At 35.9% G+C, this 21,816-nt stretch overlaps 2 protein-coding genes across 4 annotated transcripts in view; one reads left to right on the top strand and one right to left on the bottom strand.

The window, feature by feature from the left end:
• LOC137017018 (uncharacterized) overlaps positions 1-18,206 on the bottom strand; it is a 90,688-nt gene extending 72,482 nt beyond the window's left edge. For all 3 annotated transcript variants that reach the window (XR_010894539.1, XM_067380906.1, XM_067380907.1), the window contains exons 1-4: positions 17,877-18,206; positions 8,323-8,646; positions 7,746-8,087; positions 2,808-2,933 (exon numbers count right to left, since the gene is read on the bottom strand). Coding sequence is in view for 2 of the 3 variants with exons in the window: in XM_067380906.1 (XP_067237007.1) it covers positions 2,808-2,933; positions 7,746-8,087; positions 8,323-8,646; positions 17,877-17,922 (838 nt within the window). In the remaining variant the exon portion in view is untranslated. The remainder of the gene's footprint in view (positions 1-2,807; positions 2,934-7,745; positions 8,088-8,322; positions 8,647-17,876) is intronic.
• A 748-nt stretch (positions 18,207-18,954) lies between these two features.
• Positions 18,955-21,493, top strand: LOC137008304 (hepatic and glial cell adhesion molecule-like). Its single transcript, XM_067370276.1, has 4 exons — positions 18,955-19,158; positions 19,483-19,803; positions 20,672-20,962; positions 21,072-21,493. Exons 1-4 carry the CDS (start codon positions 19,092-19,094, stop codon positions 21,230-21,232), a joined length of 840 nt encoding a protein of 279 aa, XP_067226377.1. The 5' UTR covers positions 18,955-19,091; the 3' UTR covers positions 21,233-21,493.
• Positions 21,494-21,816: the final 323 nt, after the last annotated feature.

Below are 21,816 nucleotides of genomic sequence, written 5' to 3'. Positions count from 1 at the left end.
GAGGGCAAGTAATAAATGACAGAAATTAAATTTTTGGCTGAACTAACCCTTAAATAATTCACCACTGAATTAGCACTGAAAAAAAATCAGGTTTTAGTCAAAGGAACAAACTTGTTTGTAAACTGTTCATTCAATATTTTGCTATATTAAAGATAAACATCTGTTTTAAGTACACACTCATTGTCACATTCTATCATTATTCACTCGTCCTCAAGTTCTTCCAAATGAATGACTAGATTCTGAAGAGTTTTCCTGCAGCTCTTTACAATGTAATAACAGTTTATAGAGGCTTTCAAAGCTCAGAGATGATTTTTAAACACAACAGAAATACAGTTCATCTGCTACTGTCTTCTGAACCTATATGTGCAGCTTAAAGGTGCTAAAGAGGATGTTTTGTTTTATACATTTATGCAATATTACTTGAAACCGTCTTTACTAACTGATAAAAGTCTATTTTAGACTATTTTAGCACTGAAAGGAATAATATTAATATACATCATCTGTGCACGAGGTAGGGCCTTAAAAACATCAGCCAATCGTTTACGTGATCATTGTGTAAACGATTGGCCCTGATCAATATACAGTAAAATATAATTTATTCCTGTGATCAAAGCTGAATTTTCAGCATCATTACTCCAGTCTTCAGTGTCACATGATCCTTCAGAAATCATTCTAATATGATGATTTGATGCTCAAGAAACATTTATGATTATTATCAATGTTGAAAACGGTTGTGTACAATTTTTTTTTTTCAAAATTCTTTGATGAATAGAAAGTTCAAAAGAACAGCTTTTATTTAAAATAGAATATTTTCTAACATTATAATTGTCTTTACTGCCACTTTTGATCAGTTTAACTCATCCTTGATGAGTAAATGTATTCATTTTATTTCTATGCCCAAAAATAAAATTAAAATTCTTACTGACCCCAAACTTTTGAACGGTAGTGTTTAATGTTACAAAAGATTTAGATTTCAGACAAATGCTGTTCTTTTGTACTTTCTATTCATCATAGCATCATGAAATAAAAATGTAAATAACCGTTTTGATAATAATAATAAATGTTTCTTGAGCAGCAAATCATCATATTAGATTGATTTCTGAAGGATCATGTGACACTGAAGACTGGAGTAATGATGCTGAAAATTCAGCTTTGATCACAGGAATAAATTACACTTTACTGTATATTGACATAGAAAACAGCTGTTTTAAATTGGAATAATATTACACAATATTACTGTTTTTATTTGTATTTTTAATCAAATAAATGCAGGCTTGGAGAGCAGAAGATACTTCTTTTAAAACATTAAAAAAATTTTACTGACCCCAAACTTTTGAACGGTAGTGTATGTTTGTGCCTAAAAACCTTTTGTGTTGCTTTTTGAGAGCTTTAGTGAAGAGGAAAACAATCACTGAATAATTACTCATATTTTTGTCCGTTTACACTCAATCACATGCCTTCCAATAAGCAAGACTTATTGTCATCTGTCTAAGCTTTTAGACAGATGACACTTGCTTATTGTTTGACAAACATGAGCTCTAAAAACTATTGTGTAAAGTGCTCCTGTTTTCAATGACGTAAAGCTGGGCCAATGATTAATTTATATTTTAGAATAAACTATCTCAGTCTTTATAGGGATAAATATCACTAACTGACCAGAGATGATGTGGTAATAGACATGCAAAATCTCTTGACATTTTCTTGTTTTTCAGTTTAGAGTTTCTGTATTAAAGGATTAGTTCACTTTCAAATAAAATGTTCCTGATAATTTACTCACCTCCATGTCATCCAAGATGTTCATGTCTTTCTTTCTTCAGTCGAAAAGAAATGAAGGTTTTTGATGAAAACATTCCAGGATTTTTCTCCTTATAGTGGACTTCAATGGAGCTCAAACAGTTGAAGGTCAAAATTACAGTTTCAGTGCAGCTTCAAAGGGCTTTAAACGATACTAGATGAAGAATAAGAGTCTTAGCAAAACGATTGGTCATTTAAAAAAAAAAAAAAAAAAAAATACAACTGGAACTGGCGCCACGGTTGTTCCGTAAATTGAACAGGGAAGGTGTAGGACATACAGTGTAAGCTTTTTGAAGAACATGGAAGGTGGAAGCATGTGCAAGGCGATCATTTGTGTTTATAAAGCATATACAGTTGTATTTTTTGGAAATGCCTGAACATTTCGCTAGAAAAGACCCTTATTCCTCATCTAGTATTGTTTAAAGCCCTTTGAAGCTGCACTGAAACTGTCATTTTGACCTTCAACCGTTTGGAGGTCATTGAAGTCCACTATAAGGAGAAAAATACAGGAATGTTTTCATAAAAACCTTCATTTCTTTTTGACTGAAGAAACAAGGACATGAACATCTTGGATGACATGGGGGTGAGTAAATTATCAGGACAATTTTATTTGAAAGTGGAATAATCCTTTAATAGTCTATGATGTCTAAATGAATGAAGAGCTCAGGCAGCCCCAATAAAACTTAAAATGACAAAAAAAAAGGACAGCAGGATGATTTCAGGGCTGTTTCTGCTACATTGGTCAACCTTCAATAGCAAAAGAACAAAACTACATGAAATACATGAAATCAGCATTTTAAAAAAACAGACAGAGAATCAGTAATTAGTATTAATGTAATTCAGCTCAACTCTGAAAAATCACACAAATCATTGATTACTGCACTAAATCAAACACAAGTAGAACTGCTAAAAAGGTAGAAATATTAATTGTGAAAAATTGTATTATACATTTAAACTGTAACAACAATAAAGCTCGGTGTTTTTCCTCTTGCTGTATCAGCTGTAATACTTACTCATTGGCTTCTTTAGTTCAGAGACTTTGTGACGATTGTAAAAAACACCAGCAGCTACAACAGCTGAAAATACCAGCAGCAGACCGACAACAATCCCTGCTACAGCACCTGAAGACAGAGGTGGTACTGGAACAGATAAAGAGAGACAGAGATTAGTGTGATTGAGTCTGATCTATAACAAACACTATAAACATCAGCACTATATAACCTGAGTGATAAAGAAAGTCATTATTTATCAGATCTACTGTATTTACAGGTGTCAGATAAGCTGTTTTGGATAATAAATGTTCTGAGTGAGAAGTAGGGCTAGAAAAAAAATCAAAACCTCGATTAATTGAACATTTTACCTCGATTACGATTAATGAATTATTATTTTGTTTCTGTTTTGTTTTTGGGTTTTTTTTGCCCTCATAGTTCACTGACAACTAAGTAACTTTTTTTACCTTCATAAATAGTTTTCTAAGTCCTTACAATGGTTAATCGACTTGTAGTGGTGTGTTTGAGCTGAGCACTGACCCCCTCTGGCACGTCTACGCCAGAAAACAGCACTTGCAACTTGAGGTGCGCCGACCCGACACAATCTCACCTCATGTTCACGTTCACGCGAGAGTGACAAAATGCTTTACGGCAATTCAAAAACAATGTATATATTATCATAGATATCCATAATAAAGGCCTTTATTATTGATATCTATGTATATTATGACTTTATAAGACAATTTCGAAAATTACCCACCTCCATCGATTGTACTGTATTTGCAAAACCACTGCGCTGGTGAGCGTTGTAGTCGTTGTAGTCCAGAGCTGCGCTTGGAGTATTTACGACAGTGTGATTCACTGAAGGAACCTGTAGGGGGAGCTTCGCAAATCCTGCTTAGTTCTGTTTTAAAGGTGGGATATTTTTTCCTATTGAAAGAGCGATCTGAAATCATAGCTCACTATCAGCAGTTATTTTATCTATGGTTTGTAACATTTCTTACAGATTTCTGCTCATTGTAAATCAGATAAAGATAAATTAGTACAGTAGGGGAGAGTGGGGTAATGTGAGACATCGGGTAATGTGAGACACCCCCTGTATCTCGGCAATGGAACACATTTGTGGTTATGTGACAATTATGTTTTCAAGCCCCTCACATTTCCCCTTGGCCATGAAGGAGAGGACCTCATGGTGCTGTGCTAAGCATGTTTTTTTCACAAAAATATTTTTTTTGCATGTAAAAGTAAATTTTCTTGTGGTCAACTTAATCAACTGTTGTGCCAAAGCAAAATGATTCGGGTAGAAAAACTTATATCATACATGTTGATGAACTATCAACATATAAAACCATGTGATGATGCTAGCTGAAGATTAGCCTGAATTGCTAAGAGAGATTGTTTTTTTTCTAAAATATAGTGGTGGGGTAAAGTGAGACAAATGCTTTGGGGTAAAGTGAGACATGAGGCACAAGTTAAATTTAGTCTTAAAAATATTTTAATGTAATATTACATTACATGTGTTTTATTTATAATGTCATAAACATTGTAGAAAAGCCATCATGCCAAGGCAAAACACCAGGAAAGACAACCTGGAGCAAAAAAACCCTCGAGGAGAATGATGTGGCACATGTTGTGGTAAAGAAGCTGCCTCAACCTAAAAGGCCTAGTTGTAGAGTATGACAGTAGGCTAATGTTCTAATACAAGTGGGTCTAGTCCTGTGTTCTGAGTCCCAGGCTGTTCTAGCTGGTTCTGGTTGTGCTTTGCTCTGACCCCCAGACATTAGCTGGCTCTAAGGGTGCGTTCACACTTGTAGTTCAGTTCGTTTGGTTATATTTGGTCCGGACCAAAGAAGAAGAAAAAACATTTAGTCCTGGTCCAATTAGCATTCAGATTGGCAATTTTATCACCGAACCAAAAGATACCGAACCTTGAGGCATAGGGATACATTCACAATGTAATTGGTCAGATTTTATGACGTATTGCCTATTTTGAGACGGAACTTAACAAAAATCCCAAACAATGCTGTGTGCTGAGGTAAATGCGCTCATTGTGTGTGCATAGCAGAGCGTAGCCTGCGTGTGATGGTATTTTGGCCAGCTGGGAAAAACAGTGGCAGGAATCCATCCGTCACACACACAAACGAGACGTGCGTCTGATGCCTGTGATGGGCAAACTCGCAACTATGACAAGAAAAACCGACATGCATGAGGATTCTGTCCTTTTTAGGGTCTCTTTTTAGGGCAGCATTCCCATATGTTCAAATGAACCGCACTAACTGAGCAATCGCACCAGGGTTCGTTTTAATTAAACCAAACAAGACAAGTGTGAATGCACCCTAAGGGTCCTGTGTTCTGACCCCCAGACTGTGTTCTAATCTAACTGGTTCTATCTGTCATTTGAATGTTAATTAAAATATTTTTAACTATATTATGTTGTATTTGATTTTGTTCAGAGTTACTTTCAAGTGTTTAGGAAAAACAAGTGCTTAATTGACCAATCCCCATGATTCTGTTACTAGTCCGACATTAGTTCTGGAATGCAGGGCTCTCAAGTCTCGCGCATTGGGCGTGAGACACACGCATTTCAACCCGTTCACACGCTCACACGCCACACCTTGTATTTCTCACGCAGAGAAATCTCCAGGATAATGCACAACAAGTTGAGGAATCAAGCGAGTTCCCCATAGAGTTCAGAAGGCCCTGCCACGCACCAGTTAATCTAATAAAAAAAATATAGCTACCGAACAGCCAATCAGAACATAGAATTACTGTATCCGGGTAAGATTTAGATATTCCCGCCACAAAAATATTTATGTTCTGATTCCAACGACACATTCTGTGATTCACGGGCTCGCGTACTGATTCAGATGCTCGCTGAAGTAGTTAGCTACAGAGGAGGACATCTGTCAGTCACATTGATTCACATCTGGCTACAGACTGATCGTGATCGATGTGGGACCATATCCTACAGTAAGTCATCTCATCAAATTGCTGGGGAATATTTGTGCCCAGGCAGCTGTAGGTTAGTTAACAGTTTGTCCAGAGTACTTTTACGTGAACTTGCCTGGCTAGTAGTGATGGGCATTTTTCCAAAATATTGTATTCGAATATTTGGGCTAGTAAAAAAACGAATATTCGTGTATTTAAAGCTGCAGTCCGCAACTTTTGTGTTAAAAATGTACAAAAATTATATAATGAGAATATACAACATGAATCCATTTTCCAAACCGTGTTTCTGTCTTATCCTGAATCATTATGGTACACTTATAATAAGTGTTTATATTCGGACTATTTCAGACCGTATGTAACTTCGTGACTCGCCATAGACATACCATGAGACGGAGAAAAGTAGCTCCGGCTAGAATGTTCCTCCGCAAGACGCGTGCAGTTCTGTTTATTAACCGCTGGAGGGCCAAAAATCGCGGACAGCAGCTTTTAATTACGATTATTTTGAGAAAATGAGAGATGTTTTTTTATTTTTATTTTTTATTCAAGTTGTCGTCACCATTTCTGAACAAACTTATGATTAGGTAATACACACAACAAGTTTGTGTTTTATCTTAAGGTTTTCATTCAGTTTAAAAAATTAAACAATATGTGTAAACAAAAAATATAGGCCTAAAGAACAAAAGCATTATAGGCTCAAGCAGCGAGCGGGAAAAAACACTAGTAAAGCAGAGCGCGCCAGTTATTGTGCTGAACGTAACGTACATATAAGGTACACTAGAGTCGGAATATGGTTACCATGTTTATATTGTTTCACATTACATTGTTGAGGAAAAACAACAATATAATGTGTATGATTATATTACCATTATCTATCTCTCACACTCACTCACATACACACAAAAATGCTGAATTCAATAAATATTTTTTTATTTGTACGAATGTGTCATTTTTCATATCAGACCCCCGTCCCCACCCAAACCCCCGTCGCTGCCGAAATCTCACTCTGAACTCAGTTCAAAACTTGAGAGCCCTGGGAATGTGTGGTTGTCAAGCTAGCTGTCAGGATTCTAACTGTTACAAAATGTGTTGTTATGGTAGTTTCAGAGTGGAAAAAGTAAGTGGATCAGTTTACCCCCTTGATTTCTCTGGTCTGTCTCAGTTTACCCCTAAGCTGGGGTAAAGTGAGACACAAGATGACTTTTTTAAAAACAATCATATTTTCACTGACCTTCGTCCTGAATACATTCTGATAATTTCTATGGCTAGGAAACATACTGAATTAATGGGAAATGTGTAAATTTTACTGATATATCATTTTAGCTCGCTTAGAGGGGAGCAAATGTAAAAAGTGTCTCACTTTACCCCACTCTCCCCTACCAGTACGTGTGATTGCGTGTGTGAATTAGTCATACCGTCTCTATATTAATTGTGAAGCTGTGGGTTGTTATAGTTCCTTCAAAAGTAGAAAAATATATGCTATAATAAGTTTTGAGTTTCTAAGCTACTTTAGTGATAAATCACAGTACAGCGCTGACAACAAGTTTCTGCGTTCATCTCCGTGCGCGCGATCTTCACGTTTTGCGCAGCTACTATTTGTATGAGTGTTCCTGCAACAATGCAGCTGCGCGAGCATGTTAGCTCGATATAATAATACACATCCGATCAACTAATCGCTTGAATGTCCAAACCATAAAACAAATACAACTGACACAGTTTAGTGAAGACACAAGGCTCACCGCTCGCGCGCCATGACTATGTGTTGAGCCGGCGTTCACCTCCGTGTTTTGCTTTTATGCCACTGACTGGACGGGGCACGCGGTAGTATGTTTTTAAGGGGGAAGTATTAACAGGATTAAAAAACCGAAATAACCGACATGGGAAAATTACGTCGGTTAGAGGTTCTGAATTTCGGTTTCGATTACTTTTCGATTAATCGTCCAGCCCTAGTGAGAAGTTATGAATCATTTACAGACAGCTGATAAACAATCATTACATTAATAGTCAGTTACTCACAGCTGACAGTAACAGTGAATCTCTTGTTTAAAGTCTGTTTGCTGCTGCTGATCTTCACTTTATAAACTCCAGAGTCTGATAATCTGGTGTTTGTGATGGTCAGAGATCCGGTCTGATGATCCAGCTTCAGTCTGTCTCTGAATCTCTCATCAGGATCATATAATGGTGGACTCTTGGCCTCCAGATCTTGTTTAGCTATGAGTTTTCCTTCATCTCCAAACCTCCACACTATCAGCTCATCTCCGTGTGTTTCAGTATCAGTCTGAAGAGTGACAGATTCTCCCTCCGTCTCTGATACAATCTTCATTTCAGATCCACCGGCATCAATAACAGCTGGAGACTCTGCATGAGACAGATTCACAGAAGTGCTGCTGTATATAATTTTCCTTAAACATATTCCTTAAATATATTTGTGTTGATTGAGTCAGCTCTCTTTCTATAGGCAAAAGCTTTTCTGTAAGATTGTTTTTTAAGATTTTCAGGCTTCAGTTTAAATCTCATCTCAATTCATTTTAATTAATAAAAACAACAATAAACTGCCAAACATCTAATTATTCATAAATAAAAGTGTCCTCACCACTGACAGTAACTCTGAAATTCAAATATAAGGTCCCAGTTTTGTGGTTGATCTCTAGTTTATAAAGTCCAGAGTGTTTAGTTCTCATGTTTGTGATTGTCAGAGATCCAGTCTGATCCAGCTTCATTCGGTCTTTGAACATCTCAGGGAGACTGGGAGACAGTGAAATGTCATTTTCCTCGATTTGAGCAATGACTGAACGTGAATCTCCAAACCTCCACATCATCTGATTAATTCCCTGTATTTGAGTAAGATCAGGGTTTAGAGTGACTGAATCTCCCTCCATCACGGTCTTCACTTCATCTGTTCCAGCACCAAACACTCCTGCAGAACAAACACAAACAGTTTTTCAGAGATTAATCTCATAAAACACTGCTGCTCATGCAAGCACCATTCACATTTTCTTCTAGTTATTATTATAATTCCACACAAAAGTTTGACGCACTACTCCTCCCGCAGCTTTTGTCACAGACCCACGAATGAGGTGTCAAATCCCATAGACTTAACAATGCGACAAACTTTGACGAGTCATAGCTCCTTTGAGTATTTCGCAGAAACATGTGGGTTACCACGTTTCTGTCAGACCATACCCCAAAATGGGGTGCAAGTTGTACCCCTGGGGCGCAAGAGCTGTGAACACTTCAGCTTGTGATTCTTATTAAGAGCGGGTCATTTTTTAGGATTCTTCACCTAACCTAAGTCTCTGAGATCCTGACACCTCACACTTCTGAAGACTCCAGGTAGTTTTCAGTACTGGGAAATGGTGGCGCTGGAGACTAAAGGGTTCCTGATTGTTTCACACTTAATTCTTCACCTTAATTCTTAATTATTTTGCAGTTAACGTGTCTTTTCTTCTCCAGCTGTTTTTGTATGACCCCGCTGACCCAATGAGCATTTCACTGTCCAATGGTCATGCTTTAACTTTGCAATTTCTAGTATTGCATTAGTATTGCGTCCTTCTCATGAATATTTAATAATTTTTGACTTTTCAGTCTGAGTTAAATCTCTTTTTTGGCTCATTTTATCTGTAAAAGAAAACCTGCCTAATAATTCTGCACACCTGAATATGACGTATTTTTCATTTCCAGCCTTCATGAACAATTATATATCACTTATAAATGATTACAAAATGAATAGTAGTTATTAAGATTGATGTGGTTTAGAATTGGTAAATGTGCTTGGGAAAAAAAATATGATCAGAAAATCAACTTGCCTAATAATTCTGCATACAGTGTAGTGACACCATAGCAACCACCCAGGTTACCATAGCAACAGCCTAGCAACCACCCAGAACACCTTAGCAATTGCCTGGAAACACCGTAGCAACCGAGTGACGAGTTTTGGCACTGCAAGCACCATTCACATTTTCTTCAGGAAATGTCTTACTATTACTCCACTGAAATTTTGGGTGCGTAACATGTGAAGGATTCTATGGTCCAGTTAGTATTTTCACCCCATAATGGCAGCCGCGCTACCGGAGCGCCATCTAGGGGCTGTTACCCAAAAATGATCAGAGTGTAAACTCATAAAGGGACAGGGGCAAACTCGTGCCCCTGTCCCTTAATCGTTAATGTGCCCTATTCGGTCGTGTCGCGGTTTGTTTATTTAATTTATTCGTACACAGCTTCCATTCAACAATAGAGCACCTACGTGTATTTAATAAAAGTGCAGGAGACACTACAAATAGTGAAGGACAAGTTAAAAAAGGGGTGGCAAATGTCGGTCCTGGAGAGTCGAAGTCCTGCAGAGCTATCACTAATATAAAAACTCCCCTGTCTGTAACTCCCCAGTAACCATTACCCAGCAAACATGCCAGTGTGGGCCCACTGCGGGTAAGTGTGGGTTTTCTGTGGGACAGTGTGGGCAAGGGCAAACCCTTTGGGGCCCCATGTGGGCTTTCTGTGGGCAAACCCACAGTGGGCTTGCCCACAGAAAACCCACACGGGCCCCCAGTGGGTTAGCCTTTGCGGGGCCCATAGCAGTTTTGCCCGTTTGGGCCCCCATGAGGGTTTACTGTGAGTTTGCCCACAGAAAACCCACAGGGCCCCCCGATGGGTTAACTCATGCAGGGCCCACAGAAGTTTTTCACTGTAGGGCCAACATGAGAGTTTACTGTGGGCAGCCCACCATGTTAACAGCACAGTTAAATCATTGTTAAATCAGGGTTAATCAAACTATTTTTTAACGATTCAGTAAAATGTCATATATGTCATTACATTCAACAGCCCACACCATACTTAACTAAAACTGCACACAGTCAAGATGTCTTTGCCTGTTTGCTTAGCAGCTGTTCCCCTGTTCCTTTAAAAATCTTGTTGCAGTGTTCTGCTAGTATGTAATATTAAAAAGAACTGTTTATAATGATTTCTTTCTTTTTCTTTTTTTTTTATATTGGAATTATTGTTCATTAGGTACATTTGCAAAACAACTTAAAATGTATAATGTGCTCATCCTCATAATTACTTAACATTTTCTTTAGGAAAATTGCATCCTATGTTTTGACTTTACTTAAAGCCATCAACAATGCATTTATAGAGGTTAGTAACTATTATCATTCACATTAAGTATTTATAAAAACACAACACAGGTATTAATAACAATATATTCACTTATTTGACAGAAATAAATCTGAATTACTAAAATGTCATTGTTATATAATAACATTATAGCGATGCAGGTTGCATCTTTATAAATTCATTGAATTGACTGATTAATTAATACTTATAAATCAGTGTAATGGATTATGAGCATGCGCACTGAAAAAGCAAATGCATGACTTATAAGTAATGATAAAAATAATATAAATGTAACTATAACTGTTCATTTAATGCAGTATATGTCTTAATGAGTTTTTAAAATATATTTATAGAATACTTAACATAAATAGTATTGTCATAAGTATAAATGGAGCTAAAATTCATTATAAGCATAGACTTCATAGAAAGTGTTACCGTATTTATTAAATAATATTATTGGTCTTCATCAGTTATGTGTGTGTACACATGTATATATGTATATATATATATATATATATATATATGTATATATATATATATATATATATATATATATATATATATATATATATATATATATATGTGTGTGTGTGTGTGTAGTAGTAGTAGTAGCCTAGTAGTAGTCTTTTTATTTTGAACTCGAGTTATTAAAAGAAAAAGACAAAAATGGCTTTATATATATATATATATATATATATATATATATATATATATATATATATATATATATATATATATATATTATATATATATATATATATATATATAAAAATTATTAGCAGAGCCTTATTAGTAATACGGAAGATGGCGTCATCACATGATTAATTCTAACCAATGAGACTGCTGGAACTGTATCGCTAATGAGCTGTCATTCCGGATTGGACTGCACTGCCCAGTTCTGCTTCAAACAGGTAAGCTTTTTAAATTATAAGCTTTTTTAAATGGTAATTTCTGAGTTTTCAGTTAAAATTAGTGTAACAGATGAAAATGCTAATGAATTTATTGACTAAAATTAAATTACACCAATTTTTAGTGTTTTAATCGGATTGTAATGTATGCTGCCGTTTAAATGACTAACGGTTACTTTATATATATATATATATATATGTAGGCCTACTTTAAAACTGCATAAATTCAGTGCCTTGAATTGTTTTACATCCATTTTGGTGGTAATTTGATTTATTATTGTTCTCCTGTTGCTATTTTAACGAACTACGACCGAGCTAGGCATAATGAGTCAGTCAGTCATGTCCGTTTTATAGTTAAAATAGCGACGTAAACGAGGCCTACATTAAATCTTGTTACATATGATTTTATAACCGTTCATACATCGATAAACACTGTGCGCTTACAGTTCAAACCATATTTATATAGATGTGCTTTGTATTTTTATATTGCTATCATGTTAACGTGACCTAAAAATAACAAATTGAACGCTTTGTCTCACGCGCAAGCTGGCGCGTGCACGGGGAGAGAGAGAGAGAGAGAGAGAGAAGTCATTGGCCTGTGTATCCCACATGAAAACAACCATCTGTAATTAATTAATTATGAAAAGATATAATTTCATGGCCTAAATGTTTTACTTCCGTTATATTCACATTAAATATTAATGTATAATTTCTCTTAAATGTATAGGCTACATTTCATCAGCACGTTCATCCATACAGAGCAATATTTAACTGAAATATTAATTCTTGTTTCTTTTTCTCCTTTTCATTGTGTGTAATCAGATCATTGGTTCTGCTCTGTAAGTATTCGACTCACTGTCTGACACATTCTCAGTTCTTGTATTGTTGATTGCACCATATAACTGTACTTTCATAAACATTTTGCTTGTTATCTGTTAATCTTTTGGGTATCACTGTATCTGACAGTACAGTGGTGCCATGTGTCACATTCTCAGATGTCATTGTACATATTCATGAATAAAAGATTTAAACTGGCTTCATACCACTGAAATGTTGTTTGTCCTCTCTCTTTTCAATATTCTTTGCCATCTAGTCCTGATTCCTGACTACAGGTCTTCAGGATGACCAGGAACTACAGGACGGTTTGAGCTACACTCTGCAGGACGTTGGTCCTCCATGACCAGGACTGGACACCACTGTCGTAAGTGATCGATCTAGCAGTCATTCTGGATCTCTGAATTGTCATGTTCAGAACATATTGCAGAGGATATCAGCAATGGGCCTCGAGGATCACTGTCCTGCAGACTTTAGCACCAACCCTGGTCCAACACACCTGAACAAGCCAATCAAGCTCTTTTGGTTTACTGACTAGAAAGTCACATGTGGTGAGATTGATCAGGTGTGGACATAAACTGTGCAAGACAGTGCACTTCGAGGACCAGAGCTGAGAACTCCTGACATGTTGATTAGTCAATAATCACTGATGAAAAATGAATACAGTACATTTTAATTTGTATAGATTTATTCAATATTTCTTTCTCTCTTTTTCTGCTTTGTGATTTTGTTAACCACAGCTAAATAAACCTAAGGAGAGCCACTCAGGCACAGGTCACTGCATCTTTTGCTGTGTAAGTACATTTCTGACTGTCAGACACATTCTCAGTATTTGCATGTATTTTAATAAAAATTACATATTCATGCTGAAAGTTAAAGTCATCAATGATTTTTTACATTAAAGGTGTAGTTCTTCATGTTGTTCCAAACTTGTATTACTTACTTTTTTCTGTGGAATGCAAAAGAAGATATTTTGAAGAATGTTTTATCTGTTTTGTCCATACAATGTAAACTGCATTGGATCCCATTGACTTTTTATTGTATTGACAAAAACATGGTCAGTTTTCAAAATATCATCTTCCACAGAAGAAATCATGCAGGTTTGGAATGACACGAGGGTGAGTAGCAAACAATTTTTTTCTTTACATCGTGTTGACAGTTTTAGTAAATTGTTCTCATGCTCTCAGTTCATCATGCCCTCAATTTGTTCACTCTCTATATCTTTCTCTCTCAACAACAGTCTAAAATGGTTTTTAACATTAATAAACAACACCTGGAACTATTTTTCAGGAACTCAAATTATTCTCAGGATTCTCCAGTCCTGGGGTTGGAAATGTCCTAATCCTTGGGAAAACACAAATGTAATGTATACAAAACTCGTGTTTTGTTTTTTGTTTTTAAATTAATGTTTCAATTGTTGTTTTTTTCTCACTTTAGATAAAAAAGCACACAAAAAGCGGCCAGGCCACAGCTTCCGAAGTGGAAACTCCTGTTAAATCATGGCTCCAGACCGGGATGGTGAAAGGAGCAGAAGAACCAGAAGACTGGAGATCAGGCAAAGATCGACTGGTACCTGAGGGGATTGATTGATTTATTTTATTAGAGGATTCAATCATCTGTGATGTGGTTATAATTGGTGATTTTTCTTTTTTTATAAACGTAAGTTTTTTTTATTGTTTTGAAAAGAAAAAAAATGTATTCAGCAAGGATGCATGAAATTGATCAAAAGTGACAGTAAAGACTTTTACATGGTTACATGAAAAAATCTATTTCAAATAAATGCTGCTCTTTTGAAAGTTCTGTTCAAAGAATCCTGAAAAAAAAAAAAAAAATGTTTCTCGATTTACACAAAAATATACACAACTATTTTCAACACTGATTATAAGAAATGTTTCTTGAGCAGAAATCACTCATCTCCATCCACAAATGAATGATTTCTGAATGATCATGTGACACTGACAACTAGATGCAGGCTGCTGAAAATTAAGTTTTAATATCACAGGAAAATTTGACTTTGTAAAATATATTAAAACAGTTCAGGGCTCGACATTATGCCTTTTCCTGTGACGAGTAAATCGGTCATTCACAAACTCTGTTGTAAATATAATTTATTCTGCAGCATCAGTGTTAAGGCCGGCTGTATAAATCTGCATATTTATGATATTTTTACCTTTATAAAGGGTATTTTCCCCATTATTAAATAAATGCTTCATCTTTCATTTTAAATTCTTAAATTTGATCAATAAATTAAATTAGTGTAATAAGACACTGTTACCAGTCAAATTAAATAATTTACACTGAAAAATTACAACTGCATTTAAAAATGTTGTGAGATTAGATAATAAAAAAATGTCGGAAAGAATGATACTTTTAAACATGAAACTAAACTGCCAGTAGGTGGCGGCAGGTAACTGTCTTAATGAGTGAGTCATTTAGTCATTAATTCAAACAATGAAATAAAATCAGTGTCACATTTTCAATTGTGATGGTAATTCAGCACTCTTGGTCATGTTAGTTCACCCAAAAATGAAAATTCTGTCATTAATTACTCACCCTCATGTCGTTCCACACACGTAAGACCTTTGTTCATCTTCAGAACACAAGATATTTTTGATAAAATCCAATGGCTCGTGAGGCCTGCATTGATAAGTTAATTTAGACCTTCAAATGCCCAGAAAGGTAACTGTTACTAAAAACATGTTTAAAACAGTTCATGTGATTACAATGGTTCAACCTTAATGTTATGAAGCGAAGAGAATACTTGTGCGCCAAAAAAACAATATAATGACTTTATACAACAATATCTAGCACTCATTACTGAACTAAACACTGCTTCATGAAGCTTCGAAGCTTTATGAATCTTTTGTTTCGAATCAGTCGTTCAGACAGAGCGTGTATCAAACTGCCAAAGTCACTTGTACCATTGAAATCTTGAAACACTTATGATGCAATGAAGCCTTGTTTACTGAAATCACATGACTATGGCAGTTTGAGATCGTATGATACATGCTTGTTATTTAGTCTTTTTGGTGCACAAAAAGTATTCTTGTCACTTCATAACATTAAGGTTGAACCATTGTAGTCACATGAACTGTTTTAAATATGTTTTTAGTAACAGTTACCTTTCTGGGCATTTGAAAGTCTAAGTTAACTTGCTCTCAGTGCAGGTCTCCCAAGCCATTGGATTTTATCAAAAATATCTTAACTTGTGTTCCGAAGATAAACAAAGGTCTTACGGGTTTGGACAACATGAGGGTGATTAATTAATGACAGAATTTTAATTTTGGGGTGAACTAACCCTAAAACTGTGTTTCTTTGAGTGAGCTGGGCACATTTGTTGCGATTTTTCCTCGAGAGGCTGTGCGAGTCTCAACAGCGCAACCTTGTCACCGTCAGTACATTATATATTATATTATTTTTTACTATCAGTCACCATTTACACTAAATGAATCCAGAACAATTCTCATGTTTTTGGTGATTCCCTAGTTATTTTTTGTTATTGGCGTTTTTATCAGGCTGCTTGTCCAGTCGGGCAAGTACAACTCTCTTTCACTTGCCACTTCAAAAAATCCACTTGTCCTGGACAAGCATTAATGTCGAGCCCTGCAGTTATTTTAAGTTTATTTCAGAATATATTTATTTATTTTAATTATTTCAGAATATTACTCTTTTAATGTTTTTTTTTTTTTTTTTTATCAAATAAATGCAGCCTTGATGAGCAGAAAGAACTTCTTTCAAAAGCATTTTAAAAATATTACTGAACTTTTGAATGGTAATGTATTGTGTGTGTATATATTTATTTTTATTATTTTTTTATTTATTTATTTTTACATGAATGTGAATAAATGAAATTATTTGAAACATATGACTTCTAATTTATTCTTTCAACAAGTGAACTTATTTTGTGTGTGTTGTGGCAAATGCAAAGTAGAACCAAACTAATCTTGTTGTTTATTAAAGCTGCAGTCCGCAACTTTTTTTGGTTAAAAATTATCCAAAATCAACTTTTGAACAAGTACATAACCAGCCAGTGTTCAAAACTATCTAATTATCTTGTCTCGATTCACACTCTTAGCCCGGATTTTATATTTACTTAAACTATATAATTACAATATACTTAAAATATTTAAGTTTGATTGCATTACTTATAAAATATAAGTATATTCTACTAAATTGTGGATGTAATTTGAATGTGTTAATAAATTTAAGTTAAATGCACTTAAATTATTAAGTTTTTCTCCTGACCACGCCTCTTACACATTGGTTTACGGCAGGTAATGACGCCATTTTGTCGTGGTGTGTGTGAATTCAAGGAGCTGTTGATGAGAAGTTGGAACATTTGTTTTGGCAAGTTCTACAGACATTTTTTTCCAAACATTTGCCTTTTTATCGTTTCCCCCCGAGAGACTGTTTATGAGCAATGAAAATCGTTTGTTAAAGTTTAAACGACGGAACTGTTTTCTCCGGTTAGCTAGTGTTCTCTCTCGCGTGCGGTGGATCACCGTGCATGAACCCCTGATCGGCGAGTTCGACGCGCGTTATTTGGTCGTTTGTTTCTTTTTCACACGAGGAGCTGTTGTTGGGCATGTAAACTTAGTTTGAACCTCTGGCTGTCAAAAATCTTTAAAAATTTAATGAATCCTTGTTGAATAAACTTCATCCTTGTAAAAATTCTGAAGTTCAGTATTCACACCGGTGCGGTGACTGACAGCAAGCATTAGATTCATCCACTGAGGAGCTGCGCCGACGCACAACGCACGTACAGATAACTGTTCTGCATATGACTGCAATCGCATGTTTCAAACAGAGATGGCGACAAAGAGGAAAACTTGCGGACAGCAGCTTTAAAGCCAAAGGTATGTTCTTACACATCTGTGCATTGTTCACAGTATGCCCACTCTTTTCCCAGTGTACCCACACTTTGCCCACAGTGTGGGCTTGCTGTGGGCCCACAAATGGCCCCAACAGGGGCCCACTCTGCTTAGTGTGGGCCAGCCCACACTTTGAGCTGTCCCACTGGGGCCCCACCTGGGTCCCATAGTGCGGGACCCACACGTGCCCCGCATTTCACGCCGCTATCTGGGCCCACAGTGGGCTGCCCGCAATGGCCCCACACGGGCCCCAAAGAAGCATGTTTGCTGGGTAAAACCTAGTTTAGCTTGTTCAGATTTAATTTGAAGCAAAACTCTGCAGGACTCTTGTTTTCCAGGATCATGTTGTCCACCCAGGCCTTTACTGTTTCCGGTGTCAGAGTGAAACCGAAAGTGTTAAAAATAAACAGAAATCATGAACTTACCGCACATTAGTAGACACATCTGAAAGAACTTGAAAGCGTTCTTCATACTGTCGAAGATTCCAGCAAAATCTGATTTCGATGAATATCATTAATGCTCAGTGTTGTTTCTGAACCACACCCTCCCGACCGACAGCGATGAGTGTGAACAAACCCCACTAAACACCTACAGAGAGATCTTAATACCGACTGGAGCTGATTAATACATTTTCATTATAGTTTATATGCTACTAAAAAGAAGAATTTTAACGTTTCCAGATCTGAAAGACTAGAGAAGCGCAGAAACCTGTAATGGCGGAGACTAACGGTTCTCTTTCTTTTTCTTTCTGTGCAGCGGATCCCAAACCAGAATAGAGCATTACTGCCATCTGCTGTTTGATTAGACCAGATAATTCTCTCTTTTTCTCTTGCTCAAACTCTGTTTTGAGTTCTTGGACAACAGCCTACAATACAAAATATGCAATAGGAAGGTGTAGACTAGTTTACAGAAATAAAGAAATTGAAAATGAGAAACACATGGTAAAAATAAATAAATCAATAAATCACAGTATTTTACCAATTTGATGCAACAATCTTTAAGTATTAATAATCAGAGTTATCTTTGGAATGATAACAAATGAATGATTTTATATTTTTCGTCATGTTTACTTTTGTGGGCGTAAATAAAAGTAAATAAAATAAAAAAGTAACATCTATTGATACATTCCTATCATTAATACTAGGTTCCGTTTATAATTAAGAAAATCGTCATGCATCCACACTCATTTTAAGTATTGTTTCATTCATTTTCCTTAGTTATGAGGACTTTTATTTTGTAGTTAGCGTAGTAACAGGTTGCGATGAAATCAAAGGCGAAACTTGCGATGAAATTAAGGCTAAATGAACACACGTATATTATAATTTTGAAAGACTGTTTGGAAATTCACACATAAACATAAAAACATGATATCACAGCTTATTCTGACGTTTTAGAAGAGAACAGAACTTGTTTAGACCAATGAGGATTAAGCTGTGACATCATCAAGTGGTTTCACACAGAAGCAGATGATTCACTCCTCCACTTCACAACAGACCTGCAGCACTGACTGTCCCTTCAGCTCTTCTATCTCCAGATCTTCAGCCTTTATCATGACATTTATGGCTTTTTGTTGTGTTTAAATGTAGCATTTATGAACTTGGGAAATTAGGAACTGTTGTAATTTGAAACCGTTCACCGAAATGACAAAACATATAAATCACATGGACATGTTTATATTCCTCTGTTTGTGTTTATGGAGTCTGAATGGTAAGTATTTTATGGCTTAATTTCTGTATAAAGGCTATTATCATTTGTCCACATACAATCCATCATGTTATAATTCAGTCATTTTCACGTTTTGTCTTTGAACTCAATTATCTTTGTTCATGATGTTATTTAGTCATTTTTCTCATCCATTGACATCAAAGGTTTAAAATGTTACACATTATTGAATTATACATTGAAATTAGTGAAGAGCGGTTCTGCAGATTAATTTGTTTATTATTAGTAGTATTTATTTTTATTTATTTTATTTTATTTATTTATTCAAATGAACAAAACTCCAAATGTGGTGTGTGTGTTTGTGTTCAGGTGTGTTTGTTGCTGATGCAGTGAAGTCAGAGTCAGTGACTGAGGGAGAATCAGTCTCTCTGAACTCTAGTTTCACTCAAATACACAGAGATGAAGAGATCAACTGGAAGTTTGGGGACATTCTCATAGCTAAAGTGAAGAAAAACAAAGAGATCAAGTTTTTTGGTGATAATGCTGAAGGGAGATTCAGAGACAGACTGAAACTGGATCATCAGACTGGATCTCTGACCATCATCAACAGCAGAACCACAGACTCTGGACTTTATACAGTCTCCAGCAGTGAAAGAGACACGATCAACACCATCAATCTCACTGTCTATGGTGAGGAGAGAGTTACTATCCTGTTACATCCGTTGACTAAATTCACCACATTTTTTATTTTTGTAAGATTGGATTACTGTAATTCTTTGTATGCAGGTGTGAGCCAATCACTGTTAACTCGTCTGCAGTTGGTGCAAAATGCTGCTGCTAGGTTGCTAAAGGGTGTTCGTAAACACCAGCATATAACACCCATTTTAGCTACTTTACATTGGCTTCCAATTCACTACAGGGTTGATTTTAAATTACTTATTTTAGTTCATAAAGTCCTACACAATTTGGCTCCCTCTTATTTAATTGACCTTTTGCATTTACATAAACCTCAAAGGAACCTAAGGTCATCAAACCAGATGATTCTAGATGTCCCTAGGACTAGATTAAACATGAGTGGTGACCAGGCATTTTCAGTGGTGGCTCCGAAGTGCTGGAATAGCTTGCCTTTATGTCTTAGACTTTTACCTACAATGGGTTCTTTTAAAAGAGAACTGAAATTGTATTTATTAGAGTTGGCGGGAACAAAGTGGGTTTCTTGCCTATGATGTTTGTTTTATTTATTTATTTCTCCTTTTTCTTCTTGTGCTGTTGGTCTCCTTTTTACTAGTTATTATTGTACAGCACATTGATCAACCTGGTGTTGTTTTAATTGTGCCCTATAAATAAAACAAACAAACAAACAAACAAACAAACAGATAATGTTATTATAAAATGATGGAGAATTCTGTGATGATGCTGATCATTTGTGCATTTTATCAGTTCTTATAATTTACTTGTATAATATTTATTTATGTGCTTGTTTAATTCAACCTTTTAATATGAATAAACTGGAAACGATCACAGTAATTTCTACTGATTCATTCTGTCATGTTTTCAGCTCGTCTGCCTGTTCCTGTCATCAGCAGTAACTCTTCACTAAACTCTTCATCTTCATCATCATCATGTTCATTGGTGTGTTCAGCTGTGAATGTGAGTCATGTGACTCTCTCCTGGTTCAAAGGAAACAGTGTATTCTCCAGCATCAGAGTGTCTGACCTCAGCAGCCGGTCTGATCTTCTTCTCCATCTGGAGTGTGTGGATGATTCCTACAGCTGTGTGCTGAACAATCCCATCAGAAACCAGACTCAACACCTCAACAACACTCAGCTCTGTCACACATGTGCTGCAGGTACTTCACTGATGATATATGTATAATTATATATGATTGTATATATGTATAATTCCAAAAACTAAATGAACAATAATGATATATTTATGTTGCTCATTTCTTTTCTCAGAAGACCGTATCCACTGTTGTGGCTTTACTGAAGCTGTGATCCGATTGGCTCTCTCTGCTCTGGTGGGCGTGGCTACTGTGGCTGTTCTGGTTTATGACATCAGATCCAGAAGTCTCCAACAGAAGAAGAGCGTCCAGAAATATCCATCAAACTCTGATTAATCAGATACTCAGGAAGGTAGAGATGTTCTTCAACAACTGAAGATGTGATATTACAAGACATATTTTAAAAATCATTATCATTTTTTCAGCATCTAAACTCTCATTTTTAGTTTACTCCTTTTCTAATTTTCACATCAGTTGTGTTTGTTTGTCACTTTTCACAATATAAATAGTTCTAAAGTAGATTTTCAAATTTGCCTTAAAATATACAGGGAGTGCAGAATTATTAGGCAAGTTGATTTTCTGATCATATTTTTTTTCCAAGCACATTTTACCAATTCCAATCCACATCAATCTTAATAACTACTATTAATATTGTTTTTAATCATTTATAAGTGATATATAATTGTTCATGAAGGCTGGAAATGAAAAATGCCCTATATTCAGGTGTGCAGAATTATTAGGCAGGTTTTCTTTTACAGGCAAAATGAGCCAAAAAAGAGATTTAACTCAGACTGAAAAGTCAAAAGTTATTATATACTTATGAGAAGGACGCAATACTAATGCAATACTAGAAATTGCAAAGTTAAAGCATGACCAAGGGACAGCAAAATGCTCATTGGGTCAGCGGGGTCAAACAAAAA

Source organism: Chanodichthys erythropterus, chromosome 3 (genome assembly GCF_024489055.1).
Source record: "Chanodichthys erythropterus isolate Z2021 chromosome 3, ASM2448905v1, whole genome shotgun sequence".
NCBI classification, from domain to species: domain Eukaryota; kingdom Metazoa; phylum Chordata; class Actinopteri; order Cypriniformes; family Xenocyprididae; genus Chanodichthys; species Chanodichthys erythropterus.
Note: the sequence above shows the minus strand (reverse complement) of the source record. Positions and strands in the feature narration are given on the sequence as shown.

Excerpts from the sequence above, each read along its gene's own strand:
- LOC137008304 (XM_067370276.1), top strand. The coding sequence starts at position 19,092 with ATGACAAAACATATAAATCACATGGACATGTTTATATTCCTCTGTTTG. Across the intron at positions 19,159-19,482 it reads GTGTTTATGGAGTCTGAATG|GTGTGTTTGTTGCTGATGCA; the intron begins GTAAGTATTTTA and ends GTTTGTGTTCAG. Across the intron at positions 20,963-21,071 it reads CTGTCACACATGTGCTGCAG|AAGACCGTATCCACTGTTGT; the intron begins GTACTTCACTGA and ends TTCTTTTCTCAG.